General features: G+C 38.2%; 1 protein-coding gene and 1 long non-coding RNA gene across 4 annotated transcripts in view; one reads left to right on the top strand and one right to left on the bottom strand.

Moving 5' to 3' along the window:
* Nucleotides 1-23294, bottom strand: part of ATAD1 (ATPase family AAA domain containing 1) — a 44885-nt gene extending 21591 nt beyond the window's left edge. Inside the window, exons 1-5 of one of the 3 annotated variants that reach the window (XM_046026157.1) lie at nucleotides 19689-19823; nucleotides 16768-16966; nucleotides 6511-6623; nucleotides 6310-6408; nucleotides 4244-4364 (exon numbers count right to left, since the gene is read on the bottom strand). In XM_046026157.1, coding sequence (XP_045882113.1) covers nucleotides 4244-4364; nucleotides 6310-6408; nucleotides 6511-6623; nucleotides 16768-16882 — 448 coding nt within the window. In that variant the 5' untranslated portion in view covers nucleotides 16883-16966; nucleotides 19689-19823. Of the gene's footprint in view, nucleotides 1-4243; nucleotides 4365-6309; nucleotides 6409-6510; nucleotides 6624-16767; nucleotides 16967-19688; nucleotides 19861-23175 lie in introns of those variants that run through there. The other 2 variants (XM_046026158.1, XM_046026159.1) reach the window with 2 other exon arrangements.
* Nucleotides 23295-23451: 157 nt separating this feature from the next.
* The window catches only part of LOC123954856, a 35586-nt gene continuing 31988 nt past the window's right edge, over nucleotides 23452-27049 (top strand). The window contains exon 1 of the long non-coding RNA XR_006821180.1: nucleotides 23452-24057. This is a non-coding gene — a long non-coding RNA (uncharacterized LOC123954856). The remainder of the gene's footprint in view (nucleotides 24058-27049) is intronic.

The raw sequence follows: 27049 nt of genomic DNA, 5'->3' as shown, positions 1-27049 counted from the left end.
TAAAAATAATGTCCAAACTTTTCTTTCAGCACACGTTTTTTCCGGTGGTCTTAATAATTCTAGATTCAACTAAGCCAACTTTAATCATCCTAAACTAAACTTTTCTGGAGCTATTTTAGAATTTAAATCAGTAACTTTTGCCAGAACACGTTAATATTTCCATGCAGCCTTTAAAATTTTTAATTAAGTTCATTTAGGTATAAAGAATTTAGCTAAGTCAGTTATAACTTGAACCCTCTACTGACACTTTTCTTCTGGACGGCGTATGTGAATACAGAACATAGTTGTCTAATGTCATTTAATTCAAATCAAACCGAAAACTGCAGAAGCTTGGAATTATTATTACATTTGTTATTTTGATCAGATAATTTAATATGGAATGCAGATCTAGAGCAAATTTTTATATGCATATTATTTGAACCTTGGGTTTTTTTTGAACCATCTATTGAGCAAAAGTCCTCATATCTTGTTGATTTTGCAGCTACACTGTCACTTGACAAACGTAGGCAAGTATTCTTAGAATGTCCTCTTTGTTTCACGCTATTCATTTATCATTTGGAAAATTTTATTCCTAATAGTTTAGTTCTGGCACTTCTGCAGGATTAAATTTTTCCCATAATCGCTCTTTAAGGATTGTAATTATGATTATTAAATAAGCAGTTTTTAAAAAAATTTTATTTATTTGACAGAGAGTGATCACAAGTAGGCAGAGAGGCAGACAGAGAGGGAGGGAAGCAGGCTCCCTGCCAAGCAGAGAGCCCGATGTGGAACTCGATCCCAGGACCCTGAGATCATGACCTGAGCGGAAGGTAGAGACCCAACCCACTGAGCCATCCAGGCGCCCCTAAGCAGTTGTTTTTTTTTTTTAAATGTCTGAAGATTTACCATGTAATGAAAGCTCTGGGATTTCATCATCTGCTGGAGGACAGAGATATGACAGCTGGGGGGGGGGGGGGGCAGTCACTGGTCACTTCCTGACCTGGGTGGTAGTTATGTGTTAACTGAATTTTATTCTTTAAAGATTTTTATTTATTTATTTGACACAGAGAGACAGTGAGAGGGAGAACACACGCGGTGGAGGGAAGGGGGAGGAGGGAGACACAGGCTTCCCACTGAGCGGGGAGCCCGATGTAGGGCTCAATCCCAGGACCCCAGGACCATGAGCAGACACTTAACGACTGAGCTGCCCAGGCACCCCATGTGTTAGCTTTATAATTATCCATTCAACTGCTTTATCCCCATTTCTGTATATATGCTGCTTCGCCAAGATTCATGTTGTTTCATCTGGCACGTCATTAAAGAACCAAGCAATAGTATTTAAAAAGTGGCACCTCTTCTTTATCTTTTGTTCATGCTTATGAAGAGTGATACAAGAATGGTCCTGCAAATGAATGTGAGGCATTCGGCTTCAATTATTAGTTTTGCAACCCTTCAACTAATTTTTCTGTTGCTTTAGTTTTTCTGAGCTGAGTCTGATCCTTTTACGATTTTCCACAAAATAAAAAACTGTGCTTATTACTTCGTGCTTTGTAGAGGCTACAAAACTCAAACCTCTCTTTAATATGGATGTTTAGGTAAGGGCTTTACTGCATAAATACCACACACAAATAAACTATTTAGGGTGAAGAAGAAAAGAATTAGGACAAAAGATCCAAATTTGAAATAATTCTCATTAGTGACAAATATCTTATTAGTAACCAACTTTTTTCTTTTTCGAGCTACTTTATTGACTTCCAAGCTTTAATAAAAAACTTGTTCAAAAGGTGGAAAAATAAGCATCTGTAAAAACTACATCTATTTAAATTCAAAGTACTCAAGGAGGGTTTTATAGCCTCAAAAAAGTCACTTTTAAAATAAATTTTCCCTAAGTTACTTACATTTTCATGATCCATTGAACAGGAACATGGTGAAATTCACAAACATAAAGCTTTTGTGCCAAAATGATTATGAAAGTTATGAGTTTATAGAAAGAACTATACAGTATTCAGATGGAATTTTAATTGCAAATTTTGGAATAACAAAGGGTTATTTTTTAATATAACCATTAATATTTTATGATATGTTCTTGCGACCATTTATTGGCCTGACAGCTGAAACTTTATAACTTTATGTGACTGTATGAGTTCATGTGCTAGTATATAAGTCATTCTCAAATTACCCTTGTGTATTCTTTGAGGCAGTGATGACTTCTGGCTTAGATAGCAATGAACTATCTAGGGATAACACAAAATTGGCAAAAAAGCAATGACTCTAACCTAGGTAACCTATTTCCAATTCAAAAATGGAACAAGTTACGGTATGCAACTGATTTTATGCTCTGCTTCTGGATACTAATATCCAATTTACGTTCAGTGTCAAAAAGTCAGTCAATGGTTTTTCAAACTTCTGTTCCTGATTACAAAAATGCAAGGCTGAAAAGGCTCAAACAGTGTAACTTTGGATTACATAATCAAGAAATACTTGTGTAACTTACAAAAATTTGAAATACTCACAGAAACCACCTCTAGTTTTGGAAAATGGTTTCAAATTAGGAACAGATTTACACATAATGCTGAAGTATCTCATAATTTGGTATTGACTGTGCTAACTGGGGCCAAGTCCAGCTAGTGAAGTCACCCAATTACCTGGGCTAAGAGCTCGCTGATGAGGAAAGGAGCTTTGTCTAACAGCATGCGAAACACAACTCATTTTTCTAAAAATCACTCGTTTTGTGAAACTGAGACATGAAAAATTATAAAAGTTATTTCTTGTTCAGACTACCAATGACCTGGAAAAGGGTAGTAAAGAATGTAACTGAATAACCCAACTTTTACTTTACTCTTCTGATCTGGGTTCAGATAAATCACTTGCATTTTCTTTGGGGGAAAATTTTTTTAAAATGTATTAAACTAAATGCTTTTTATTAGAGGGGAAAAAAGAGCTTTGTTGCTTTAGAAAATAAAAAGAAATACCCAATAAACAGTTGTTTTTTTTTTTCAGTTTTGTTATTTTAGTTAATGAAAAGAACATGTCATTTTTGGTGGTAACTGTCATCATCCTCTATTTACCAAAAGCAAAAATTATCTATTTCATGAAAATGTATAGATATTGGCCATAATTACTTTTGAAATATAATTTAATGCACTTTTGATATAACATCAAAACTAGTAAGATTATAGGCAACTATAACTTACACATAATGCTATTTTGATATTTCTACAGATCCTATTTTTTTAAAAGTGTGTCTAATAATTTGATTTCAGCCTTGACTAGCAACAGAAAAGCAAACCTGTGCAGTGTTGGGCATAGACTGAAGAGCAGTTGGAAATCAAGCTCTGCTGTGGCATCTGTATCTGAAAGCTATGGTAAACATACCTCTACTCATCTGCCAATTATCTCCTAGGCTCCATCATCTGAATCACCTTTAACACTCAAACACGATTAATATTTCAATGGACACGGAAAAAAGTACTACATTTAAGGATGGAGCTATAAACATTTCCTTTTCCTTTCCTTTTTTTTTTTTTTTCCCTTAAATAAGCATTTCCAATTCTTGAGTTCCAGGGCTTTCAAAGTGATTACTAATAACTAGGAATAAAGAAGTTTCCCTTAAAAATAAGTAGTATTTATTTATTTTTAAAAAGATTGTATTTATTAATTTGATAGGCAGAGATCACAAGTAGGCAGAGAGAGAGAGGAGGAAGCAGGCTCCCTGCTGAGCAGGGAGCCCAATGTGGGGCTCGATCTCAAGACCCTCGGATCATGACCCGGGCCGAAGGCAGAGGCTTTAACCCACCCACCCAGGTGCCCCAATAAGTAGTATTTAATTTCTAGTTCATCTGTACTTCAGTATTTACTCTAAAACACCACTGCAATCCAAAACCAATTACGATTACTAAGAGAAAAAAAAATCACTAAATTGTGAAACAACAAAAAGAAGTCTTACTTTGAAAACAGAAGAACCCGTATCACAACCCGGATTTTTTAACCTCAATTTCCCAAATTTTTATTTACTTGGACGTAGTAAAAACGACTTTGAAATAAAGGGATTGTTTTGCCATGTAATTACAGGGAAAAAAATTTATTGAAATTTGGGAAGCTGAAGAACGAGCAATTATTTTAAAACTACTATTTATAATACAGCACACTAGATCTCAGTTTTCTCTTGAAAATCCACCCTCCTTAATACCAGTTCTATAATGGCAGAAAATTTCAATGTTTCTTATATTTTTAATACTTCAGCAAATATAATCTTGTACTATACCCTTTGGAGGCTGCAGAAGCCTGGAATTTTCAAACAAATGCTTCTTTTTGATGGGTAAGATGACCGTGTCTTTCAGATCCGTAATGACATCATCTAAACCTGCTATATCACTCCAAGTAACCTGGGGAAAGGTAAGGTTGACATGGATTTTACAACTTAAGTACACCCATGAAGTTAAAAAAAATCCCCCCCAAATGGCAAACCCTAATCTGATATACATAAATAATAAAAGATTAACATATAATGTGAGTAAAGACTTTTCAGAGCAGTAATTAAATTGCTAAACAACTATGAAATTACAAAAAGGAACTTAATGGTCAACTATCTACTACTTAAAAAAAAAGCAAAAAAAAAAAAAAAAAAAGCACCAGGCCCAGTGCTCAGAACTCTGCATGGTTCTAATAAACTGAATTCACTCCACTTACGAGGAGGAGACACTCTGCCACGAAGACCTAGAACCAACTCAGACAGCTAAGTCAGTGCTGGGTGATAGGGAAGAGCTTACCAGGAGTACCCCTAATTCATACAGGATACTGTCAAATATACCAGGAATAGGTTTTAGAAATGAAGTCACACAAAACTAGACTTTTGAATTTTATTAATCTAAAGTAAAACTGTGCCCAAACTTCTGTCTTTGTAAATAGTAAACAGGAGATAAATATTTTCAAAATAAACACAGCGTGTGTATTTTAAAGCCTTCCGACTCAATTAAAAAAAATCTGGGGTGTGAGGGATAGAGGAGAGAATAAACTAACTGAAAAAGACCTAAGTAAAAAACATCAACCTAGCTCTAACCTGACAGAGTAAAGGGGCTGCAGACGGGGTGAGTCAGAAGCAGTATTTACCAGTGATTTACTTCCCCGAAACTTTAAAAAAGTGAAAAGCTATAGCCAAATCTGAAACAAATCACCACCTACTTCTACTGTAGCTACAACAAAAAGCAGAGTCTGTTGATACAGAGTTAGTCAAAAGTGAAAGCAGGTAGGGCCTAGAAAGTCTCACTGTAAATTTATAGATAAAATTCAAATGAAGGATTACTTCTGGGGACTTCTATCTCTCTGTGCACATGGATACTAAAAGACATTATAGACTTAGACTTTTCTTTTTCCAGATTTAGAGATAGGAATATCATATGTATTCTATTTATTTGTATCTGTTGTACAAAATTCATTTATGCTTGTTGTTATAAAATACACGGAATTTTAGAGTTTATAAATTACACTAATCTGATGTTCAAATCATCCTTTTGAAGTAGGTGGAATAGACATCACAGGCTCCTTGGATTATACAGGAGGGAACTGACACTCAGAGAGGAAATAATTTGCCAAGGCCATGAACAGAAAATCTGGAATTCAGACTCGTGTTGTCTACAATACCTTATTATGAAAATCTACACTTAGATTCCAAAATCAAATATCCACATAACTTAAAGTAGGACTTTTTATATGCCACAAAAGGTGAATTAAAGTACAAGTTTATCTAAACAAGTGAATGCCAAGAAAAATTAACGCAGCAGGCTCCAGACTGTTGTCCATAGAAAGGCCTGCCTGCAAGGAGGGCCCTGGCTGGAGTACGGGAGCTTAAACTTCGGGAGAATTCCTACCACTCCTCAATAAAGAACGCCTCAACTTTTGTGCAAACAAAATGGTTTATAGTGGAGATTTGTCTTCCCTCTGAAAGTCTGGAATTCGGGGAGATGTTAGGAAGTGTAGTCTACACGACTAGCCCCAGTTAAAACCGTGGGCACTAATAAGTGTCTAGGGAGCTTCCCTGGTGGATGGCACTTTACATGTGCTCTCACAACTTGTTGCTGAGAGTGCGACTTCATTCACAGCGGAAGAGTCCTGGAAGCCTGTGCCTGATTTCCTCCAGATTTCTTCCCAGGCCCCTCTTTTCTTGCTGATTTTGTCCTGTATCCGTTTGCTGTATGAAATCGTACCTATGAGCACAAAGCTATGTGGCCTCCTGTGATTCCTCCTCAACAATCATCAAACCTGGTCGTTGCCAGGACCCCTGACACAAAAATCTAGACCAAAAAAATCTGAAATAAGATTAAAGATACGTACATGCATGTTAAGAGGGTCTACTAGATGAGCAGCAATACTCATTTCATATTCTGAAAGCTTCACGTTTTTCACACCAATCTGTTTCATTAATTTTTCTGCCTAAAACGAAAAAAACAAGCAACTTCCTTTAGATTGATATTTAGGTACTGGAACTCCAAAGGAGATGATTTGTGAAGTCTAAAGAGTGATGAACAGACATACAAGAATTTTCCAGGGAAATTCTAAGCCCCTTGATCTCATCTTTCCCCAGTGTAAGTCCTCAGGTAGATTTGAGTATCCAACTCCATAGAAATCAGAGGAATTTAAACCAGCTCCTAGGAAGTGGAAAATACAGGGCACATGACTGAAGAGATACATGGAGGGCCTTCCATTGCTCCAATGAGACTCCATGGTCCGACATGATGTCTTTCCTAGCAGGATTATCATGACAGGTGGAGATGAAACCTCAAAATGAAAAACAGGGGAGTTAAATGTATCAAAAAACTGACAAATGGAGTTTCTTTCCTTGAAACAGATTTCTGAAAACAGGTGCCTAACTTCAAATTACCCATTTATCGACATCAGATGTCCCTATCTATCAAATCTCAAATTGTTCTGAGATGCTGTCCTTTTTAGTTAAAGCCAATTCCTGGGACTAGGCAACCAGAGATAGTAAAAATACTGCTAAATTAGAAATATACTTACATATATTTTTAGAGCTGGGCAAAACTAGCTTTAAACCTTTGAGTTTCACCAACACATTAAAGCTTTTGATTAAAATTTTTAATAAATAGTTATAAACATTTACTGAGCATGCCAAGTATTATGCCGAAATACTGAAAATGGATTAACTCACTGAATCCCCCGAGCAAGCTTATGAGGTAGGTACAATACACATGCAGGTGACCCAACTCCAGAGACATTCCTCTAACCCCATGACCTTACTGTCCCCAATTATAAGATAGGAGTTTGTGACCACTAAGGAGTCTTCAAAAATCTATGGAAAACACATTCAAATTTCAATTAAGTGAGCATATTTAAAAATAAAGACTGAAATTTTTATTGTTGTTACATTTTCCTAAAATACTTAAAAAAAATCGTATCATACCCTTTATTTATTTTATGTATTTTTAAAGAAGGCCCCACGCCCAACGTGGGGCTTGAACTCATGACCCTGAGATCAAGAGATGCATACTCCACCAACTGAGCCAACCAGGCACCCCCTAAAATACTTTCATTCTATAAGATCTTGTTCTTGTCAGGGGGTATTCCTGCTTCAAATGAAATTCATATCACACAGCAGTATAGTCAGAGATTTGTTGGAGGATTAGGATAAATGTGGGTAAATCAGGATAAATCATATGCTTGTAACGTAGCATTTTTTCAGAAGTGCTATGAACACACTGTTTTTCCTCTTTAGCTCTTCCCTGTAAAATTACTAAAGCATTGGATAAAGTAGCCTTCCAAGGTTCTTGAATCTCTTATTAATATGTATCTTCTCTTTCGCTGACTTAAAATCTTTCATGTGTCAGCTATGAAAGGTATCCTATTTTAGAATCTGTAATAACATCAATTTATTCTTCTTTTTCATTATGCTTCTATAAATGTGAAGCCGTCCCACATATGTTCTTTCCAGGCAATGCAGTAAAACACTGATTTTCAGCCAGGGGTGATTTTGCCCCTCAGGGGACATACTTTTGGCCATCAACACCTAGGGGGACGGGGTGTGACTGGTATCTAGTCAGAAGAGACAAGGATGCTGCTGAGCATTCTTTTTTTTTTTTTTTTAAGATTTTATTTATTAATTTTGACAGAGAGAGATCACAAGTAGGCAGAGAGGCAGGCAGAGAGAGTGAGAGGGAAGCAGGCTCCCTTCAGTGCAGAGAGCCCGACGTGGGACTCGATCCCAGGACCCTGAGATCATGACCTGAGCCGAAGGCAGCGGCTTAAACCACTGAGCCACCCAGGCGCCCCAACTGCTGCTGAGCATTCTTAAAGGCAAAGAACAGCCTGCCCCTCCCCAATTATCTGGCCCCAAATGTCAGCACTGCTGAGTTGAGAAACCCTGCTTTTTTCCCCCATTAGCTTCTAGGCCACAACTGCCTCTTGCTTTAAATAATAACAACCTTTATTTATATCTGGGATTTCCTAAACAAGTATAGAGCTAGAAAATGCTATGGTAAAATTTACCTAAAATCCTTTCCCCACAAAAGCAGTCCCATTTAACAATACCTTCAAGTTGCATTAACAACATTGACAGCAAAAAGAAATTAATGCTTACTGGGCAAAACTCATTTTTTTTTTTTACAATCAGCCCTTAAAATCATCCTGAGAAGTAGCTATTACTATGCTTATTTCTAGGTGAGAAACCTAAGGGCCAAAGAAATTAAGAGAGCTGCCAAGATTATGAGCTAGAAATTGGCATTTCCAGAGTTCAAACCCTGATCTAATTCCAGAGCTCATGTTCTGCTGAAACACTAATCTGCATTTGGGAGAGAACGTGGTTAACAAACAAATAAAAAGAAAGGCCCCAAAACACATCATAACAATTCCAAACTGTTCCAGAAGTTATCCAACTGTTTCTAGCTTTGACAGCTTTAACTGAGTTAGCCTCTATTTCTAAAATGTTTTACCAAGAACGAAATTATGACTATACACTCTAAAAATAGCTTACATTCATGCACTGCTTTATCATTTACAGCTCAATGACAATTTATTTTCTAGTTAACCAACTTTGGTTTTTAAAGTCTCTCCAAGTAGTTGTTACTCTGTGGAGGAAAAATGGTGGGCTGGGCGTGGGGGCAGGAGGGTCAGAGGTAGGAGGGAAACTTACTTTTTACTGTACACTCATTTTTTTCACTGTTTCATAGAATTTTTTATCCTTCTACACTATTTCATTTTTTTCCCATGTAAAGTATTTGTAACAAAATTATTAAATATGGTAGGAAAAGAGTGAACTAATATTTTTGCCTAAAATAGGAAGAGGAGATGGAGAAAAGGAGTAACAAAAAAGAAACATTTTGTTCAATTTTTGAAAGATTCATAAAATTTGTTGTTCCTTTGGAAGAAGAATTTTAGAAAGTTAGAGATAGCATTAACAAGTTAAGGGTGAAAAACCAGAGGTGAACTATAATTAAAGTTTTTTTTTTTTTTTTAACAGGTCATAGCTAACACACTTCAAGTGTAGACAGAGGAAATCATGGCTACAAAGTTCAAAAATACACTGAAATAGGAAACACCAAAGAATTTGAGTAATCAGCTCTTTATATTTAATATAATCTCTTATAAACTTATATTAAAATTCTTGAAAACACCCTTTTCTAGAGGACCCAAGTCATCTCCCCTTTTAGTGCACATGTATCTCTTCTGGTTTTACTGGGTGTATTCTGGAAGCCACAGGATCCCATGGCTTTCTACTACCGTGCCTACCACTGCCCCTGGGCATACAGCACAATGCTGCACACAGTTTTCTCCCCTCCAGTTTCCCTCTCTGCATGCTCCTCTTTCCCCATCACTTCTACCTATTCCATGGCCAGTCAGGCAACACTAACCGTGTATTCCTTACTGACTTCCTGTCTCAAGTGACTTCAGCTTTTCAGGCCTCTAAGTTTCAGTGCCAGTAAACTGTAGTTGCGAAAGCCACCTGATCCATAATGTAGGTCACAATGGCTTCCTGGGGTCAGCAAACGTTGGCTCGTCCCAGCATAACTGGCATTCAGCGCCGGCCGCTCTCACAAATACCTGGCAGCTGACAGTTTGTGATTTTTTTTTGAAAGGTCTCAGTGTGTATGTCTTCACAAAATACTTCGACTAATTTACTTCTCTCAAAATAACTAGAAGTTTTGGAGACTAAAGTGTCATGACAGGACTAAAAATAAGACATTAACTTCACTAAGGTCACAGTATATGACCTTCAGAGGTAGGAAGAATTCTCAGTGGTCATCTTTGCTGGCTTTTGAAAATTAAACTAAAATCTCAGAGAAATACTATAGGTCGAATTAGTATGCTAACCCAAATACCGTATTTATAAATACTCAGAACAGGTCAAGCATTAACTTATTCATCCTGTGCTTGAAAGCTCTTCTGAGAGCTTACCTAGACATTCCATTTTTTTCTAGCCCAATGAACCCAACCCACCCTTTCATCAGACATACCCTTCAGAACTCTTCCACTACGTCTAAATATGACCCAAGCAGCATTGGATGCCCAGAAAATCCCCATCCCTGTGTAACACCCTGCAGAAACCATCTCCTCTCTCCTGACCGACAGCCTACATTTCACCAAGCTGGGAAGTTTTCTGGGCTTCAGGCTAGAAACTGTTTACAAACATTCTAATTCAAACATTAAGACTACTTCTAGGTTACTGTTCCTGATTTGAATACACGGACATCACTGTTTACCTTTCTTTCATCTGACCACTGCACTGCCTTTAAATTCACATGAGGTCCGTTGATTACCGGTAGCCTCAAAACGTTATCTCAGCTTCTATATTCAGTGTTCTGCCTTTGTGACCATGGAAGTCATAGTTTCCTCCTCACCCATATTCACATGTGATCTTTACCCTCAATGTATACCCTTAATTCTTTAATTCCCTTCTACACTCCCACTTAATTATCCCCCATCTGGCAATATCTGACTTCCTAAATGGCCTGGACCACAGCTCATCATTTCAACACTGTCTTCTGTTGAATCTTAGAACCCTAAGGTTCTAAGGGACTTGTACCAGTCAGCCTTATGCTCAATGCTGACTCTGCACCACCATTCAGTTTATCTGCTACCAAGATGTTGAGAAATGCTCGGAGAAGTTAATAAAAAGAAAACAACTAAATTCCCAATACCATCAAGCTTCCTTCAACTACGCCCTAATGTTCATAACCCACAATGATTTATCTCATTAAACCCTGAACACATACTTACCTCAGCAGATCCTAAACCTCCAATTCTCATTACCATTTAGTTATAACATCTTCCCACTTCACGGAAAGTAGATTAACTATTAACCTTAAGATGTTCTTAAACTACTAATCCCAACCCCTCTGGGACCTACCTCCATCCTCTTTGGCAGCAACTCTCTACCTCCTCCTTTTCCACTAGTCTTTTTCCCTTTTCATCTTCAACTTTCTGTCAGCAAACTCTGGAACAACCACCTTTTAAAATTCACATTGTACGTGCTGTCCCCAGTGAATGGAAATGCTCTGATTTTGCTAAATTTATGAATCACTTTCTTTGATTGAATTCTTTATGTCCTCCTTTTCTTCTGGATCGTTTTATAACATAGCAATTACAACTAATTCTCTTGGGGTCCCTGGCTGGCAATTAGTTGGTAGAGCATGCAACTCTTGATCTGGGGGTTGTGAGTTTAAGCCCCATGTTGGGTAGAGAAATTAGTTAAAAAAATAAAATCTTAAAAAAAACAAAAAACAAAAACTCTACAACTAATTCTCTTTTGCAACCTTCTCTTCCTTTGGTTTTGACGACTTGACACAAATGATTTTCCAGATAGTGGGAGAGAAAAGTGAAGAGGGGCTTTTTAAAAAAATTTTTATTTTTTAATAAACATATAATGTATTATTAGCCCCAGGGGTACAGGTCTGTGAATCTCCAGGTTTAAACACTTCACAGCACTCACCATAGCACATACCCTCCCCGATGTCCATAACCCCACCCTCTCTCCCTACTCCTCTCCCCCAGGCCACCCTCAGTTTGTTTTGTGACATTAAGAGTCCAAGAGTGGCTTTTAAAAATTATATTCAACACCCACCAATTTCCCCTAATTCGTATTTCAGAATGTAGGCCCTTCCAGTTGAAATTTACTGCCACAATGAATGACTACTACAGCCTGCAGTGTTTTGTATACTTCACACGTGTTCAGGTGGGAAAGACTAGTACCAATACCTTATTGGTTTTTTTTTTTTCCTATTCTTCTGGTCTTTTTTTGGGTGCTTTTATTAATAATTGGGTAGATTTTTAAAAAAGGTTACCTTTAAAATATCCAGATGAGGTAAAAAGAACCACAAAACATGTTCTCAGTAAATTGTTATATGAATAAATTCAAGTTGTTAATCCAAGGAAGAGATTACTGTAAATGGTATCAATAAAAATTTATTCCCTCTCACATAGAACCAATTGTCCAATTTATTCATTTATTGAAAAGTCCATCCTTTCTCCAGTAATCAAAAAAAGCAGAGCCAATTCCGTCATACATCAAGTTTCCAAAGTATGCCTAAGTCTGTTTCTGGAGTCTATCCTGCTAAAATTTGCCAATCCATCCCTGTGCCAATAGCATACTGTTTTAGTAACTATAGCTTGATATAAATTAAGGCAAATACTCCCTCCCCAATATACGTCTTTTTTTTTTTTTCTTTTTTTTTAATGTCTTGTTTTTCAAGAGTATCTTGCCTACACATAAATTTAAATTCTTCCATAAAAATTTCAGGGAAAAAAATAAAAAGCCTGTCAATATTTTTTATTGGCATTGAATTTAAGCATAGCTTCAATAGTTTCATAATTTTCATTAAAAATGTTTTGTACAATTTGTGTTTGTCAGTGACTATATATTTTTGATACTACTGTAAATAGTACCTTTATTTAAAGTTGCCTTTTCAAAGTGTGATGGGTATGCAGAAACAGTTGATTTCTGTACACTGATTTTATATCCAGCAGCTGTTACACTTAACCTTATTAACCCCGACATAGCAGCTACAGACTTTGCTTCCTATGTAGATTATCATATTATCTGTGTATAATGACTGTTTAGTTTCTTGTCCAATCCTTCTACCTCTTGTCTTTCTTGATTTATGCAACATTAACAGTAAAATGCTGAATAGAAGCGATGACAAGAGGCTCCCTTGACTTGTTCCTTGCTAATCATAAAGGAAATGCTTTCAATTTTTTTACCATGAAGTATGTTTCCTACAGTAAATTCATTTTATCAGGCTAAAGACATTATCTTCTTTTTTAAAAAAAAAATTTTTATTAACATATAATGTATTATTTGCCCCAGGGGTACAGTCTGTGAATCATTAGGCTTATGTACTTCACAGCTCTCACCACAGCACATATCCTCCCCATGTCCATAACCCAACCACCCTCTCCATACCCCCTGCCCCCAGCAACCCGCAGTTTGTTTTGTGAGATTAAGAGTCTCTTACGGTTTGTCTCCCTCCAGATCCCATGTTGTTTCACTTTTTTCCTTCCCTACCCCCCAAACCCATCACGTTGCCTCTCAAATTCCTCATATCAGGGTGATCATATAATTGTCTTTCTCTGATTGGCTTATTTCACTCAGATTAATACCCTCTAGTTTCATCCATGTTGTTGCAAATGGCAAGATTTCATTTCTCTTGATGGCTGCATAGTATTCCATTGTATATATATACCACATCTTCTTTATCCATTCATCTGTTGATGGACATCTAGGTTCATTCCATAGTTTGGCTATTGTGGACATTGCTGCTATAAACATCCAGGTGCACGTGCCCCTTTGGGTCACTACATTTGTACCTTTAGGGTAAATACCCAGTAGTGTGATTGCTGGGTTGTAGGATAGCTCTATTTTTCAACTTTTTGAGGAACCTCCATGCTGTTTTCCGGAGTGGTTGCATCAGCTTGCATTCCCACCAACAGTGTAGCAGGGTTCTCCTTTCTCCGCATCCTCTCCAACACCTGTCATTTCCTGACTTGTTAATTTTAGCCATTCTGACTGGTGTGAGGTGGTATCTCATTGTGGTTTTGATTTGTATTTCCCTGATGCCAAGTAATGTGGAGCACTTTTTCATGTCTCTGTTGGCCATCTGGATGTAAAGACATTATTTTCTATTCCTACTTCACTAAGTAAGAGCTTTTCTAAAAAGAATGAATATTTTAATTTTAACAAAGGCTTTTTCTGCATTTATTGAGATAATCATAGTTTTATCCTTTAATCTGTTATTATAGAACATTATAAATATATTTTTTCCAAGTTGAAGCCAGCCTTAAGCTCCTGGAATAGATCCCACTGGTAATAATATGTTAACTTTTTTTATGAACTGAATTCAACTTGCTAGTATTTTAGGATTTTTCTATTCATTTAATTGAGATAACTTAGAGCCCATTGCAAGTTTTAGAAATATTATGCTACCCTCATAAAAAGATTTGGTGACTGTTTCCTCTTTTAGAGTTTGTATAAAATTGTTATTATTAATTTGTTCCTTATATGTTGCTAAAATTTGCCAGTAAAATTCTATGGGCCTGGGGTATTCTTTATCAAAATATGTATCCAATATTAACTTATTTCATAGGTATGGGACAAAATATTCATGTCTACTTCTTAAGTCAGTTATGGCAATTTATATTTTTCTAAGAGTCTATTTGTATCATCTAAGGTTTTTAAATTTATTAGCAATTATTAATTTTCCTTATTTTAATGTCTACAGCTTTGTCATTATGCCTCCTCTATCATTCCCAGTAATATTTATTGGTGGCTTTATTTTTTTCTTTACTGGTTTTACAAAGCTGTCAAATATTTCTGTATATTCAAATAACCAACTTTTTGTTTTCACCGGCTTTCTCTACTGTTTATTCATTTTCTATATTTTTATTCACTCTTTATTGTATAGTCTATTTTCTATTAATTTGCCTTCCTATTATTTCCATTCTTTTATTATCCATGGGTTTATGTTAAAAATCTTTTCTTGAGCTTAAGTTGGATATTTACTTTATTAATTTTCTGCCTTTTCTAACAAACAAGACTATAAATTTCTCTCTAAACACTAATACATAAAGTTTAATTTGATATTTCTTTTTTTTTAGGATTTTATTGTTTTATTTGAAAGTGAGAGAGAACGTGCACACACATGCATGAGCAGGAGGAGTGGCAAGCAGAGGGAGAAGCAGACCCATTGAGCAGGGAGCCTGATGTGGGACTTGATCCCAGGCCCCTGAGATCATGCCCGGAGCCGAAGGCAGATGCTTAACAAACTGACCACACAAGCACCCTCATCATAAATATTTTCTAATTTATTTTTTATTTATTTATATTTTTTAATAAACATATAATGTATTTTTATCCACAGGGGTACAGGTCTGTGAATTGCCAGGTTTACACACTTCACAGCACTCACCACAGCACATACCCTCTCCAATGTCCACAACCCCATATTTTCTAATTTCTACTATGTTTTCTTCTACCTAAAAGTTCTTTGGAGACGTTTCTTACTCTCCGAACTTACTGGATATTTGATGATCTTACTGTTCTGCACAGGAGCTGGGGAGTGTAATGAACTTGCTACCTGTGCTATGAAACTTGACATCTGCTTGACAACTTAGTATCTAGTTAAATTTCGCAAATTTTATGGTGCTTTTTAGATACTTGCCCTGCATTTTTTAAAAAAAAATTATTTATTTGAAAAGAGAAACACAGCGAGAGAGGGAACACAAGCAGGAGGAGTGGGAGAGGGAGAACAGGCTCCCCATGGAGGAGGGAGCCTGATGTGAGACTCCATCCCAGAACCTGGGGATCAGGACCGAAGTCAAAGGCAGACGCCCAATAACTGAGTCACCCGGGCACCCCAAGATACACACCCAGCATTTTTTGATGCACGATATACTATATGTGGCCACTAGATAATGCTGTTAACTTATGTAAATCTGCTATATCTTTACCATTAAAAAAAAAGTTTCATCTGGCTACATCAAAATAAGCTTCTGGACAGCACAAAAGGAAGTAATCAACAAAACTGAAAGACAATCTACTGAATAAGAAGATATTTGCAAATTACACATCCGCTAAAAGTTTAGTATCCAAATTATATAAAGAATTTGTACAACTCAACATCACCCCCCCTCCCCCCCAAATAATCCAATTCAAAAACTAGAGAAAAAAACTGGTTACCAGAGTGGAGGTGGGTGGATGGGGGGGGGGAGGGGGATGGTGGGATTAAGAGCACACTTGCCAAGCTGAGCACTGAGTAATGTACAGAATTGCTGAATCATTATTATTTTACACCTGAAGCTAATATAACACTGTATGTTAACTACACTGAACTCTTGTTAACTCTACCAATTACTGAAAGCAATGTTTAAAACCTCCCATCAAGATGAAGGATATGTTATTTCTCCCTATGGTTTTACCAGTTTTTTGCCTTATATATTTTGAGGCTATATTAATGATGTACACAAATATAGAAATGTTGTATCTCTTGGTGAACTGAATCTTTAATCACTCTGTAATGAACCTTATTTTCTCTAATAGTGTTTTTGCCTTTAAGTTTATTTTTGTTCAACCAGCTTTCTCTCTGTATGGTATAGGCATTTTTCATCTTTTCACTTTCAACCTTCCTGTGTCTACACTTCGTATGTGTCACTTCAACTAGTAGTACACCGCTTAAAATTTCTCTTTTCAAACCATTCTTACATCTTTATCTTTAGGTGAATTAGCAAAGAGGGTATAGTCTTTTGGAGTCAAAGATGTATGGGAGTATTGTCTACGAGACACCCTACCTTGGAATGGTCCTGTGCTTTGTATCCTGAGCTCCTCTGGACCACAAAAACATAAGTTCAAATTCAGCAGCTTCGGCAAAATCCCCCCAGTGTGAAAGCTGGCCATCAAGCTCATGTTATCTTTTCCAATCTTTGCCTTCAGTTTTTTTTAATCTCAATTTCTTACTTTCTTGCCAGCTCATGAATACCTTTAAGAAGACTTAAAAAAATATTTTATCTAGATTATTTAGTTGTTTTTAGCAGGAAGATCAGTTACCCTAACCGACCTGTTCATTCTCCACTAGCTTCACTTCATCCTTCCATTCCCTAAATGAAGGCTTAGTCTTCAGCCTATTATGGTGTTTGGCACCTCCTTTAGAGACCTCCTCACTCCCAATACAGTTATCAGCATTTATCCTCTTCACAATTACGTTCAACAAATATTTCAATGTATAAATCCTGATAGTGTAGGAGGAAAACCCCACAAATGATCTGGATCTACATAAGAATAATCCTGGGGCCAACTGCATCCCAACTGAGCTCACTTCTCTAATAAGCCCAATTACTTCTGAGCATCTGATGAGGAACTCCGTGGACTGACCTTTTCTCTGAGATTTAGACCTACGATTAACTGCTGGATAAACATTTACCCCTAGATGCCTATCCCCAACACAAACTCAATATGCCCAAATCAAATATCATCTTCCCATAAATTTGCCCATCTATCAGTTTCTAAAGCTCTATAAAAGATACTATGAGTCTTCGAGGGCTCCAAACAAATCCTGGATTCATTTGTAAGATGTCCTTTTCTTTTCCCATATCATCACGAAGTCCTGCCAGCATCCATTCTTATTAGTCTATTTCACCCATTCCATTCCTTTCGTCACCCCTTATTCTACATCTTTGCTAGGCCTACTGCAGTCTGGTTAAGTCTATGCAACAGATCTTGCTTCTAGTCTCCTTAACCCCAGTTCCTGCTATATAATACTGTGACGTTAATTATCCTTAAAACATGCCTTAGCCTATCACTCACCTACTCAAAAATCTTTAATAGGTAGTTTGACAATTTAGTAGTTTACCACTGCCTATCTAGAGGACTTCAATAGGGTATTTCAGTAGCTGGCCAGGGAGGTAGGGAAGGAACAGAGGAAGGCTATCAGAGAAGCTACAGCCCCTCACCAAGCAAACAACATGCCTCGTTCTTGGTTAATAAGGACTTACAAAATGCTGTGGAATTTTTATGAGCCTTTGTCCACCCACCAAAAAGAACAGGGTAAGGAAAAGCAGAGGTCTTTTCCCCTACTTTACACTTTATTCCCTTACCTCTCCCTCCCAGGTCTACTAGCTAGTTGCTTAAACACTCTACTCCAATCTTACTAGTCTATTTACTGTTCCTGCAACAGGTCTTGCTACTCCTACAACCATCAAGATTCTGTTCAAGATCTCCAAATTGTCCTTGCCTATTCCAGTGGCCAAACTCAACTACCTAAATCATTAGTGACTGCTCCTTCCTCTAAATGCCATAGTTTTTGTCTACTCATTAGGCAATCAGAATATGCTACTGTAATTTATATTATCATGGACACGTCTTTTTAATCCCACCATGGACACTATGAGGACAGACATACAGTCTAACACTTCATGTACTGATTTTTATAATACTATGTATACAGTTATTAATAAAGGCTTAAAGGTAACAGTCCATTCATGCATTATGTAATACCTTTATCTGGCTTTCTACATCTTCCATAGGTATGTTCCAGGAGCTCTTAAAAGCCAAGAAAATAAACAAAACTCTCTGTTTTAACAGTCACATCTTTGCTTTTGAAACTTTTGAAAATGGTATGACTTACCAATACCCTGACCTCAGACTCAAACTGACTTGCATCATGTGGGTGGCAGGGAAAGCTGCACTTCAGCTGACACATGGATATACTTAATTAAAACATACACAAACTGCACTGGTCAGACTTCTTAGAGAGTTATAAATTGACAGATATTATGACATAATCTAGACCCCTAGTCACCTATTTTATAATCAAATTCAGGGAACAAACTCACAACTGTTCAAATTGCTTTTCGGATACGAAGAGTAAGCAGTATTCACAAAACTGTCATTTTCACTGATTTAAGAGCTATGCATAGCACCCTAAAGCAGTCACTTACTGACATCCTGGTCTGCCACACTCACCTATAGCATTTGAAAGAACAAGATTTATCTATCTTTTATCCTTGGCACCAAGAATTTGCTAGGAGCTCAATAAATGTTTATTTACGGAATGCATCACAGTCACAACACACAGAACACATCTGAAAATCAATGAATACGAACATCTTGCCCTCAAACAGCAAGAGAAACTTGAAAGGCTTCTTTAAGTCTTTTACTTTTTTGAGAAAGAACATCCTATCATCCTAATACGAAAATGACCACAAGAGGCAGTTACTGAAAAAAAGAAAAAACACCAAAAGCCAAAAATAAACCTACTACTTACAGTAATAACATTAAGTAATTTCTTAATTAGAAATTAGTGAGTTTGCAAGTGTAAGACAGCTGATTAGTATTACTCACACTTAAAATATCGTGCAAAGCAAAATGCATACCATTACTAAAGATAAATTGTTTTTGTTTAGTCTGTTGAAAACTTTTACCTAGATTCCTTCATTCATTAGCTGACGAAAAAATGCTAATGAAGATGTTCACACCAAAATATTGGATTATCTTTATTTTCACCCCTTTTTATCCTAATAAATTACACAGTTAGAAAGGATTTGAAAAACAAATACTTTTTAAAGGAATAACGAAATTATATGGGACATTCAAACACATTTTCACATGGGTCATAGAGAACTTCTCATTAACATAATTCTACTATATCCTTGGTTTTACGGAAAAATACTAGCTAACTACAAGAAAAAGTGACCCTCAAACATTTCAGCCATACCTGTTTCTGAGCTTCTACTTTTTGCTTTCTGGTTGGGTCAATTGCATCTACCATCCATTTGATTGTAAAGTATGTTACTGCACCAAAGATCGTCAAACGGAAAATTAAACCAACAACTTCATTCCGACTCAAGGGACGAGAAAAGGCTTCAGCATGTACCATCTTGATTAACCTTAAAAAACAAACAGAAATGTCACTAAATAACTGGATTCATTACAATTGGGAGACTGATAAGTAGCTTAAACTTAGCAAGAAAAACTAACTTCTAGTCAAATTCAACATTACCTGCCTAAGTGTTTTAACGAAAAATGAACATACCAAAAACTGAGGTTTATTAGACTTTTTAATGAATTTTCCTTAAAGCTCATATAATTTAAGTAAACAATAATTCTGCAACAATGCAGTCAACATCTTATGGTATTTACTCTTTTAACACTTTTTAAACAACTATTTCAGAAAACCTAGAGATACATTGACCAAAACACTAACCCAACTAAAGAAAGGCAGCCAGACAATGAAATACTTTACTAATGTGACGGTAGGAATTTCCCCTAAGTACAATGTACAACAAACAATTTTTAAGTGAAACTGAAACTGAACAGACTCGCTTTTTCCTCAGGCTTATGTTTCAGGTTTTCGAGGCCTGCTTAAATTTAAACATGCCATTTTCTCTATTAATAAGTGACATTAAATGTTTTGAGCCATCCTATTGTTTTCAACCACCCAGCTAAATGTGAAGCACTAGAATCTTCAAACATTTTTAAACCACAAGAATACAGTAGTCACCGAAGACAGAGAAAAAGAGGCAGCGTGCCTACTTTTACCTATATTTCTGAGCAGCTACCTCGATCACATACAGACTGGCAGAAGGCACGGACACCCCTGTCAATAAGGCAATAACTACCCAAAACAATAAGGTTGTTACGGACGATGGGACTGTCACATTTTGGAAGACAGGATCTCAAATTCCAATAATGCTATTTTTCTCTCATGGTACAGGACTAAGCTGAGTGCTATGCTATGTGAGAAAGAGAGAGAATATATTCGACACTCATGTGAAAAAGAATAAACCAGAATTTGCACAGATGGCTCAGTAATGGGTAAAAATTAGGAACTGCACAGATTCCTATCTATGGTCCTTCCTCCACCAAAATTAGTTTCCTTTGTCAGTACTACTATTCAGTTAAAAATCTTCTTCACTTCCCACCCTCTGGAATAGTTCCAAGAATTTTTAAATTCCTCTTAGATCCCTCCCTCCTTCCATTCAAGAGTATATACTTCTCTCTGATAAAAAAGACTTCAAAGCTTTCCCTTTACAGGACTGCCAAGTGTTTAAGACTACCCTAACCTAGCCTCAAAGAGTAACGTTTAAGCATTTTACTTCTCATCACTTCTCAACAAGAACTTTCAATAGCTGGGGTCGCTGGTGTCTGAAAATGGTACCCTGGATAGGACATTTCTGTCCCTTCACCTAGAATTAGTGAAATTGTATCCAAAGTTCAAAAACCAACTTTACCTTCTTCATCTTTCTGTCGCATACAGGAGACACTATTCAGTAATTATCTGTTCAACAGATAAACTGAACTGCAGAAACACTTCCCACTCAATTATTCCAACAAAAATGCTGCCAAACTTTGAACGATTTCCCAAAAAAAGTCAAGGGTTCTACGATTCTCCTTAATAGGGCCCATTTACTTCACAACAGTATGTTATTTAACTTAACAACAAAATAATTGAAAGCCTTCATTTCAGATAAAGAATCTTTGAGCTAGGGACATTAAGTGATTTGATTCACACCATTAAGCACCTATTGAACATGTATTTATAATGCCTACTATATACTGGGTATACAATAAGGGCCAAGATAAAATTACTATCCCCAAGGAACACACAATCCAGTTATTATATTAATTATATCTTTATAAATGGAGTTAGGGAAGAAAAGCCATCTAATTAAAGTCTCTCCTCATGCAACAAATCCAAGTGTGCTTTCATCCATCAGCATGGTTTCTAGTCCACTTCTTAAAAGTAAAAAATTGACTTCTCTACCCTTAATTCCAACAGAGTAAATTTGAAAATGCAGCTGAAGATGTGATATCATTACGCGGGAATATTATTCATAGATGGAGATAAACCAATAGGCAAAATCAAGGTTTTATTCACTTAATCTGTGAAAACTCGTGATATTAGAGTAAAACGTTCTCATTTATTTGAAAGTTTGAGTTAATAGTTATAGAACCGCCACCTACTGGATGTTCACGGAACTACATGAACAACTAGGGCAAGTTTCAGTACATTCCAGTCGTCGAGGCAATGACAGTTTTTAATACCATAAAAAATTTCAAGACATAAAACCTCTTACCTATACATTTTCCTACATTTAAACTAGTACCTACAGGAAAGTACTCTAGACCTACGGCACCGCTTAAACCAGTAGTCCGTCTTTCGCAATGACTTTAAAATCCTGAAATGAAACCGAAAGTCCTCCTTGTAGGTTGTAACCATATATACTTTATTGTCCAGTCATCTATCATTCATAGGACATGGATCTACCTGCAGTGTAAGCAAGCAGCACTGCAACAGAATACACAACAAAAGCTGCGTGTGCACCCGATAGTAGGGAATGTATTTCAATCTTGCATAAGCAAACATTAAAAACCAACAAAACACACAAGTATGTACAGACATACGGACGCTGTTACGTACAACTAAGTAACAGGGCAAAACCCTGCAATGCATAGTTATATGTTAGGCAAACAAGACACCAGACAGTTTCATTTAAGAGAGTTCTCCGTCTCAGGGCAGAAAACTTTAGAAATCGTACCACCGTCCGTGAGCAATCTACGGATCGGTTAAGGACCAAGAGTATGGTGTTTCTGTCCGAATTCACTGCAAGGTTGTAGCAAAGTTTTTCGCAACTCCAAAGTCCCAGGCTCGAGGGCAACAAGGCCCTAGGAATACAGCCTGTCACAATGACTGCCAACCTTTCCATAAAGGACAGGTTATTATTAACAGCACCATCCTCTGCGAATGCCCCGGCCCGAAGAACCGCCTCCCCCTCTGCACTAGGGGGTGACAGTGCCTGTGCGACAGTCACACCCGGCTCCATCCGGCCGCCTCCGCCTCGGACCCCCGGTGCTGCTGAGGTCGTCCGGGGCGCCCCAGGCCGCCGCGGCGACCCTACTGTCTACCGACAGTCCCTCGCAAATGGCCTAAGTCGTGGGGGGTGTGGGGTGGAGACGACGCTAACGGAGACCTAAGGGCCTAGGACGGGCCGGAAGCCAAGGCGAGGCCCGGGACGCCCTTGGAGGTTAATCTGCCGGATACCAAGGGCTGCGGGAAGCCGGGGGGCGGCACGGACGACGGGCGTGGAAGGAAGGCGCCGTGACCTTCCTCGCGCGGCCTCCCAGATCCCAGCCGATCCCCAAGGGAGCTCAGCGGGTTCCCACGCCAGCCCCACGAGGCCCGGTAGAACCCCGCTACTCACCCCCGGGCGGACACTGAAGCGGCAGGAGCTCTCAGCCAGCCTCACACGGGAAGGAAAGGCCGCCCGGGAGAGAGTGCTTCCGGCGGGAGCCCTGCCCCGTTCCCTCGCACGGAGCATGCGCCGACCACAGCTGTCGGCGAGGAGGGGGCGCGCTTCCGGGTTTCAGACAAGGCGGGGGGCGGGGGCGGGGGAGAGGGCGCGGGGCGGGAGGGGTCTGAGGTTTTCCGCGAAGCAGGTGCGTCCGCTTCCCGCACTCGCCGAGGTTCTGAGTTTAGCTACTGGGATGGGATATGGGAAGGATATGGCTAATCGGTCACAGGAGTCCCCTGCCGAGATCGCGGGCTCCGGGCGCGACACTGACAAATCGGGGAGCCTGCTCCAGAGTGTGAACAAATGCTGTGCGTCCCCGCAGAGTTCTCTCCGGACTCCTCCTGGAGCCTTCCGCCCGCCCCTCGCCCCTCACCCCGCGTGCCCACCAATAGGCTGCTCTTCTGTCTGTCCTTTAGCCAGTGCTGACGCGCGTGGCCACCCCCCACCCCTCACCATCTGCCTTTCAGTTTCTAGGGTGAGCTCACCCTCCTCCCCCGTCTCCGCGCTGACAAACACCTGGGGGTGGCGCTTGAAAGCCGTACGAAACGACTTTGCAGCCCACTCAAGCAGGACCGGCAGTAGGGACGGAATAGGTTATCTGGTGGCAGGATTTGCATTTCAGTGACTTCCCTTTTTCTTCTACACCTTCCCCTTTCCAGAATGAGAGACGTGACCCAAGAGGTCCCAAGGGAGCAAACCTAAAAGCCCAACGCCTGCTGAACACACAGACTGCCAGGGGGCAAGATGATATTAGCCACTGTTTCGAGATAGAAGCAGCATCGCTTCCTTCAGGTAGAGGTGGCGAGACTACCCTCCTCGGGAAGGCAGTTTGTGCCTTTCTGCTTTAGACATCGTCTTTGGTGTCTAAAATCCTGTAGCCGGATTGTAGGAGTTAATGTATGCTACCCTTTTTACAAGCTTGTGGTGCTGTAGTAAGGTTAATAGCTACAATTTATTGAATCCCTGCTAGGTGGTCCCACGATCTGCTTCTGTGTGCTTCACATCCATAACCTAAATTCCTCCAAAAAGCAGTCCTCTTAAATAGTCATGATTTTCTGTTTTTATAGACGAGCAGATTTTGAGGCTCAGGGAGAGAAACTTTCCTAAGTTCGTGTAACTAAGTGGCAAATGTCACTGGAACCAAATTTGATTCAGACCTTACCCTTTACACTTTCTCTTTGAGATAATAATTTAATACCAGTTCTCTTTAAGTCCAGTTGAAAGAAGACCATGAAATGACCAAATCGTAAGTCTTTAAAAGGTGAGGATGGGATGGCAGGGATGTGTAAATATTTTTAAAACTATTATTGGATTCATTAACAAGAATCAGAATGGAACTTAATACTGAATGATATGAAGCTAGGTTTAAGAGAACAAGACTCGCTATTTAGAGAGGATATAGAACTTAAGTTTCTTAAATATAGAATTTAACAGGACGGTTATGAGATCAGGACAGTGTTCACCAAACCAAACCAAAACCATGGTTGTTCAGTAGTCTTGGAAGTAGACTTGGAAGAGACTCTCCATTTGTTTCCTGAGATTATCTTCAGTTTGAGTCATTGTTTGGGATGTTCCTGGGAACACGCACTGACAGCTAAAAAGCAGACATTACTGAAGGAAAGAACTTTAGGTGACTAGGATAGGCTCACAAGTAAGGAAAATGAGCTAAGAAATTCAAGATGGAAATGGACTTCCATAATTCGCTAAGTGAAAATGCAGCAACTAAGGACCTCAGCTGCCTTGTGCCGAGGACCAGGGCGGCCAATCTACTCAGTCCGCCTGACACTAAGTGGGTTTTTGGACCGTAGGACTTTGGTTGCTAAAATAGAGAAAGTCTTAGGCAAACCATGAGGAGATGATCTCCTATTAAGGACATCTTACATGGATTCTAGAATGAGGTGGAACTCCTGATATGATTGCATCTAGTCTCAATTCACCTGGACTATGATTGTACAAGAAGTTGTTGGGTAAAATATGCAAGAGTCTGCATGCCCCCAAATAAATTCCCTGCTCATTTCTTTTCCAGTGGTTTGGCTATAAACCAGGTACCTGCACCTATACCTTTTGGACCTAATTTTCATTTAGCAAATTCTCAAGAAACCTCTTATGTCTGGGTCCTAAGACAATTTGTCCTAAGACAAATTACTGTCTTCTCACATAACATGCACGTTCATTTCCAGCTATCACTAAGTCAGCTAAGTTCTTCCAGAATAGAGTAGAGTGAACATATGCTTTTCAACCCAGGATAGCTTTATATAATTCCTGGCAGCACAAAACACCATATTTGGCCCACAGTAGGGACCTAATAAATAATTCATTATGTATAATATTAATCAGGAAATTATAACAACAGACTCTTTTTGTAGACTTTCTGGGCCTTCCCCCTGTGAATGTTAGAGTCAAGGTATTAAAAATAATTATTACATTTATTAGAGAATGTTGCATTTTGAGGGATATTTTGGTTTTTGGTTTTTTTTTGGGGGGGGTTGTTTTTTGTTTTGTTTTTGTTTTTACCAATGCTTCCTAAAACAGTTCATGGCAGTTCTTGCTACTTGGAACTGAGTTATCCCTTACATTTGTTAGTTGGTTGGGAGTGTGATTAATTTGCTCTGCAGCCAAGGTGAATCTTTGCTGGACCCTGAAGGGGAAGGGATTCCTTATATTAGGGGTTCTCAGATTTCACTGTGGGTCTGTTTACTTGGACAACTTGGCAAAATGCAGATTCCTATGTTATAGCTTTAGACGCTCCCATTTAACTGCTCTAGGTTTGGTTTTGGGGATTTGAATTTTGGGTAAGCATCTAAGATGGTTTGGATGTAGGTAGTTTGGGATCACATTTTGAAAAACTCCCCTAGTCAGTGAGGATTTTAGATGTGTTTTTACAAAAACCTCTGTGTTCCATCTCCAAAAGCCCATCTGGCCAGCTGAACCATTAAGTCAGCTGGTGTATTTAAAAAAAATCAAGGCAAGGAAGTCTCACATTGAGATTCAAAATAAAATCTCTTTGGAAGGAAAAACAAATCTGAAATTGTTGGGTAAGTAGACACACTACACCGGACCCTATTTGTTACTCGTTAGAAATGATTCTCTTGGCAGTGATTTAGAAAGAGCAGAATTTCAACAAATTTGTAGAATTACATAGCAGTAATTATACCAGGGCAATAGGCACTTGGTAGCCTTGGTTCTTTTAAAAATATTTCATCAGAAAGAATAATACTCATTATTATTTTGACAAGTTAAATAGGATGGTTGGAGAAGGAAAAGTAAAGCCAGAATAGGAAGCTGTACCTGAAGCCAGAAAAGCACCAAGAAAGACTGACATTAAGTGCCTGAAGCTCCAATAATAAGAATAAGATGGCACAGAGGCAAAAGTAATGTAAAATTAAAATTTCAACAGAATGGAAGGAGGGGAAAGATGAATTGAATGCTCCATTCTATAAAAAGCACAGAGAGCCAACAGATGCAATATAGCAAAGTTCAAATAACATGTTTCAAATTTACTTTTCTTGCTTTTTACATTTTAAGAATTTACACATAATTTAAAATGTAGGTATGTGTAATTTCCTAATGTTATCAGGGTCGCACTAAGCCACCATCTTACATCGCTGCATAATCCTTTTTCTTAAGCACTACTGCCAACTGGACTTTTTTATAGTTTATGCTAGCAATAAAGATAGTCTAGAACTTGGATATTTAAAATCTGCAATGTTTTGTTGTTTAGCTTTAATATAGTACTAAAAATATACCGCTCGAGTGATACTATCTGCGGAAAGTCAGGAAGGAT

Source organism: Meles meles, chromosome 13 (assembly GCF_922984935.1).
Source record: "Meles meles chromosome 13, mMelMel3.1 paternal haplotype, whole genome shotgun sequence".
NCBI classification, from domain to species: domain Eukaryota; kingdom Metazoa; phylum Chordata; class Mammalia; order Carnivora; family Mustelidae; genus Meles; species Meles meles.
This window is presented reverse-complemented; position numbering and strand designations above follow the sequence as displayed.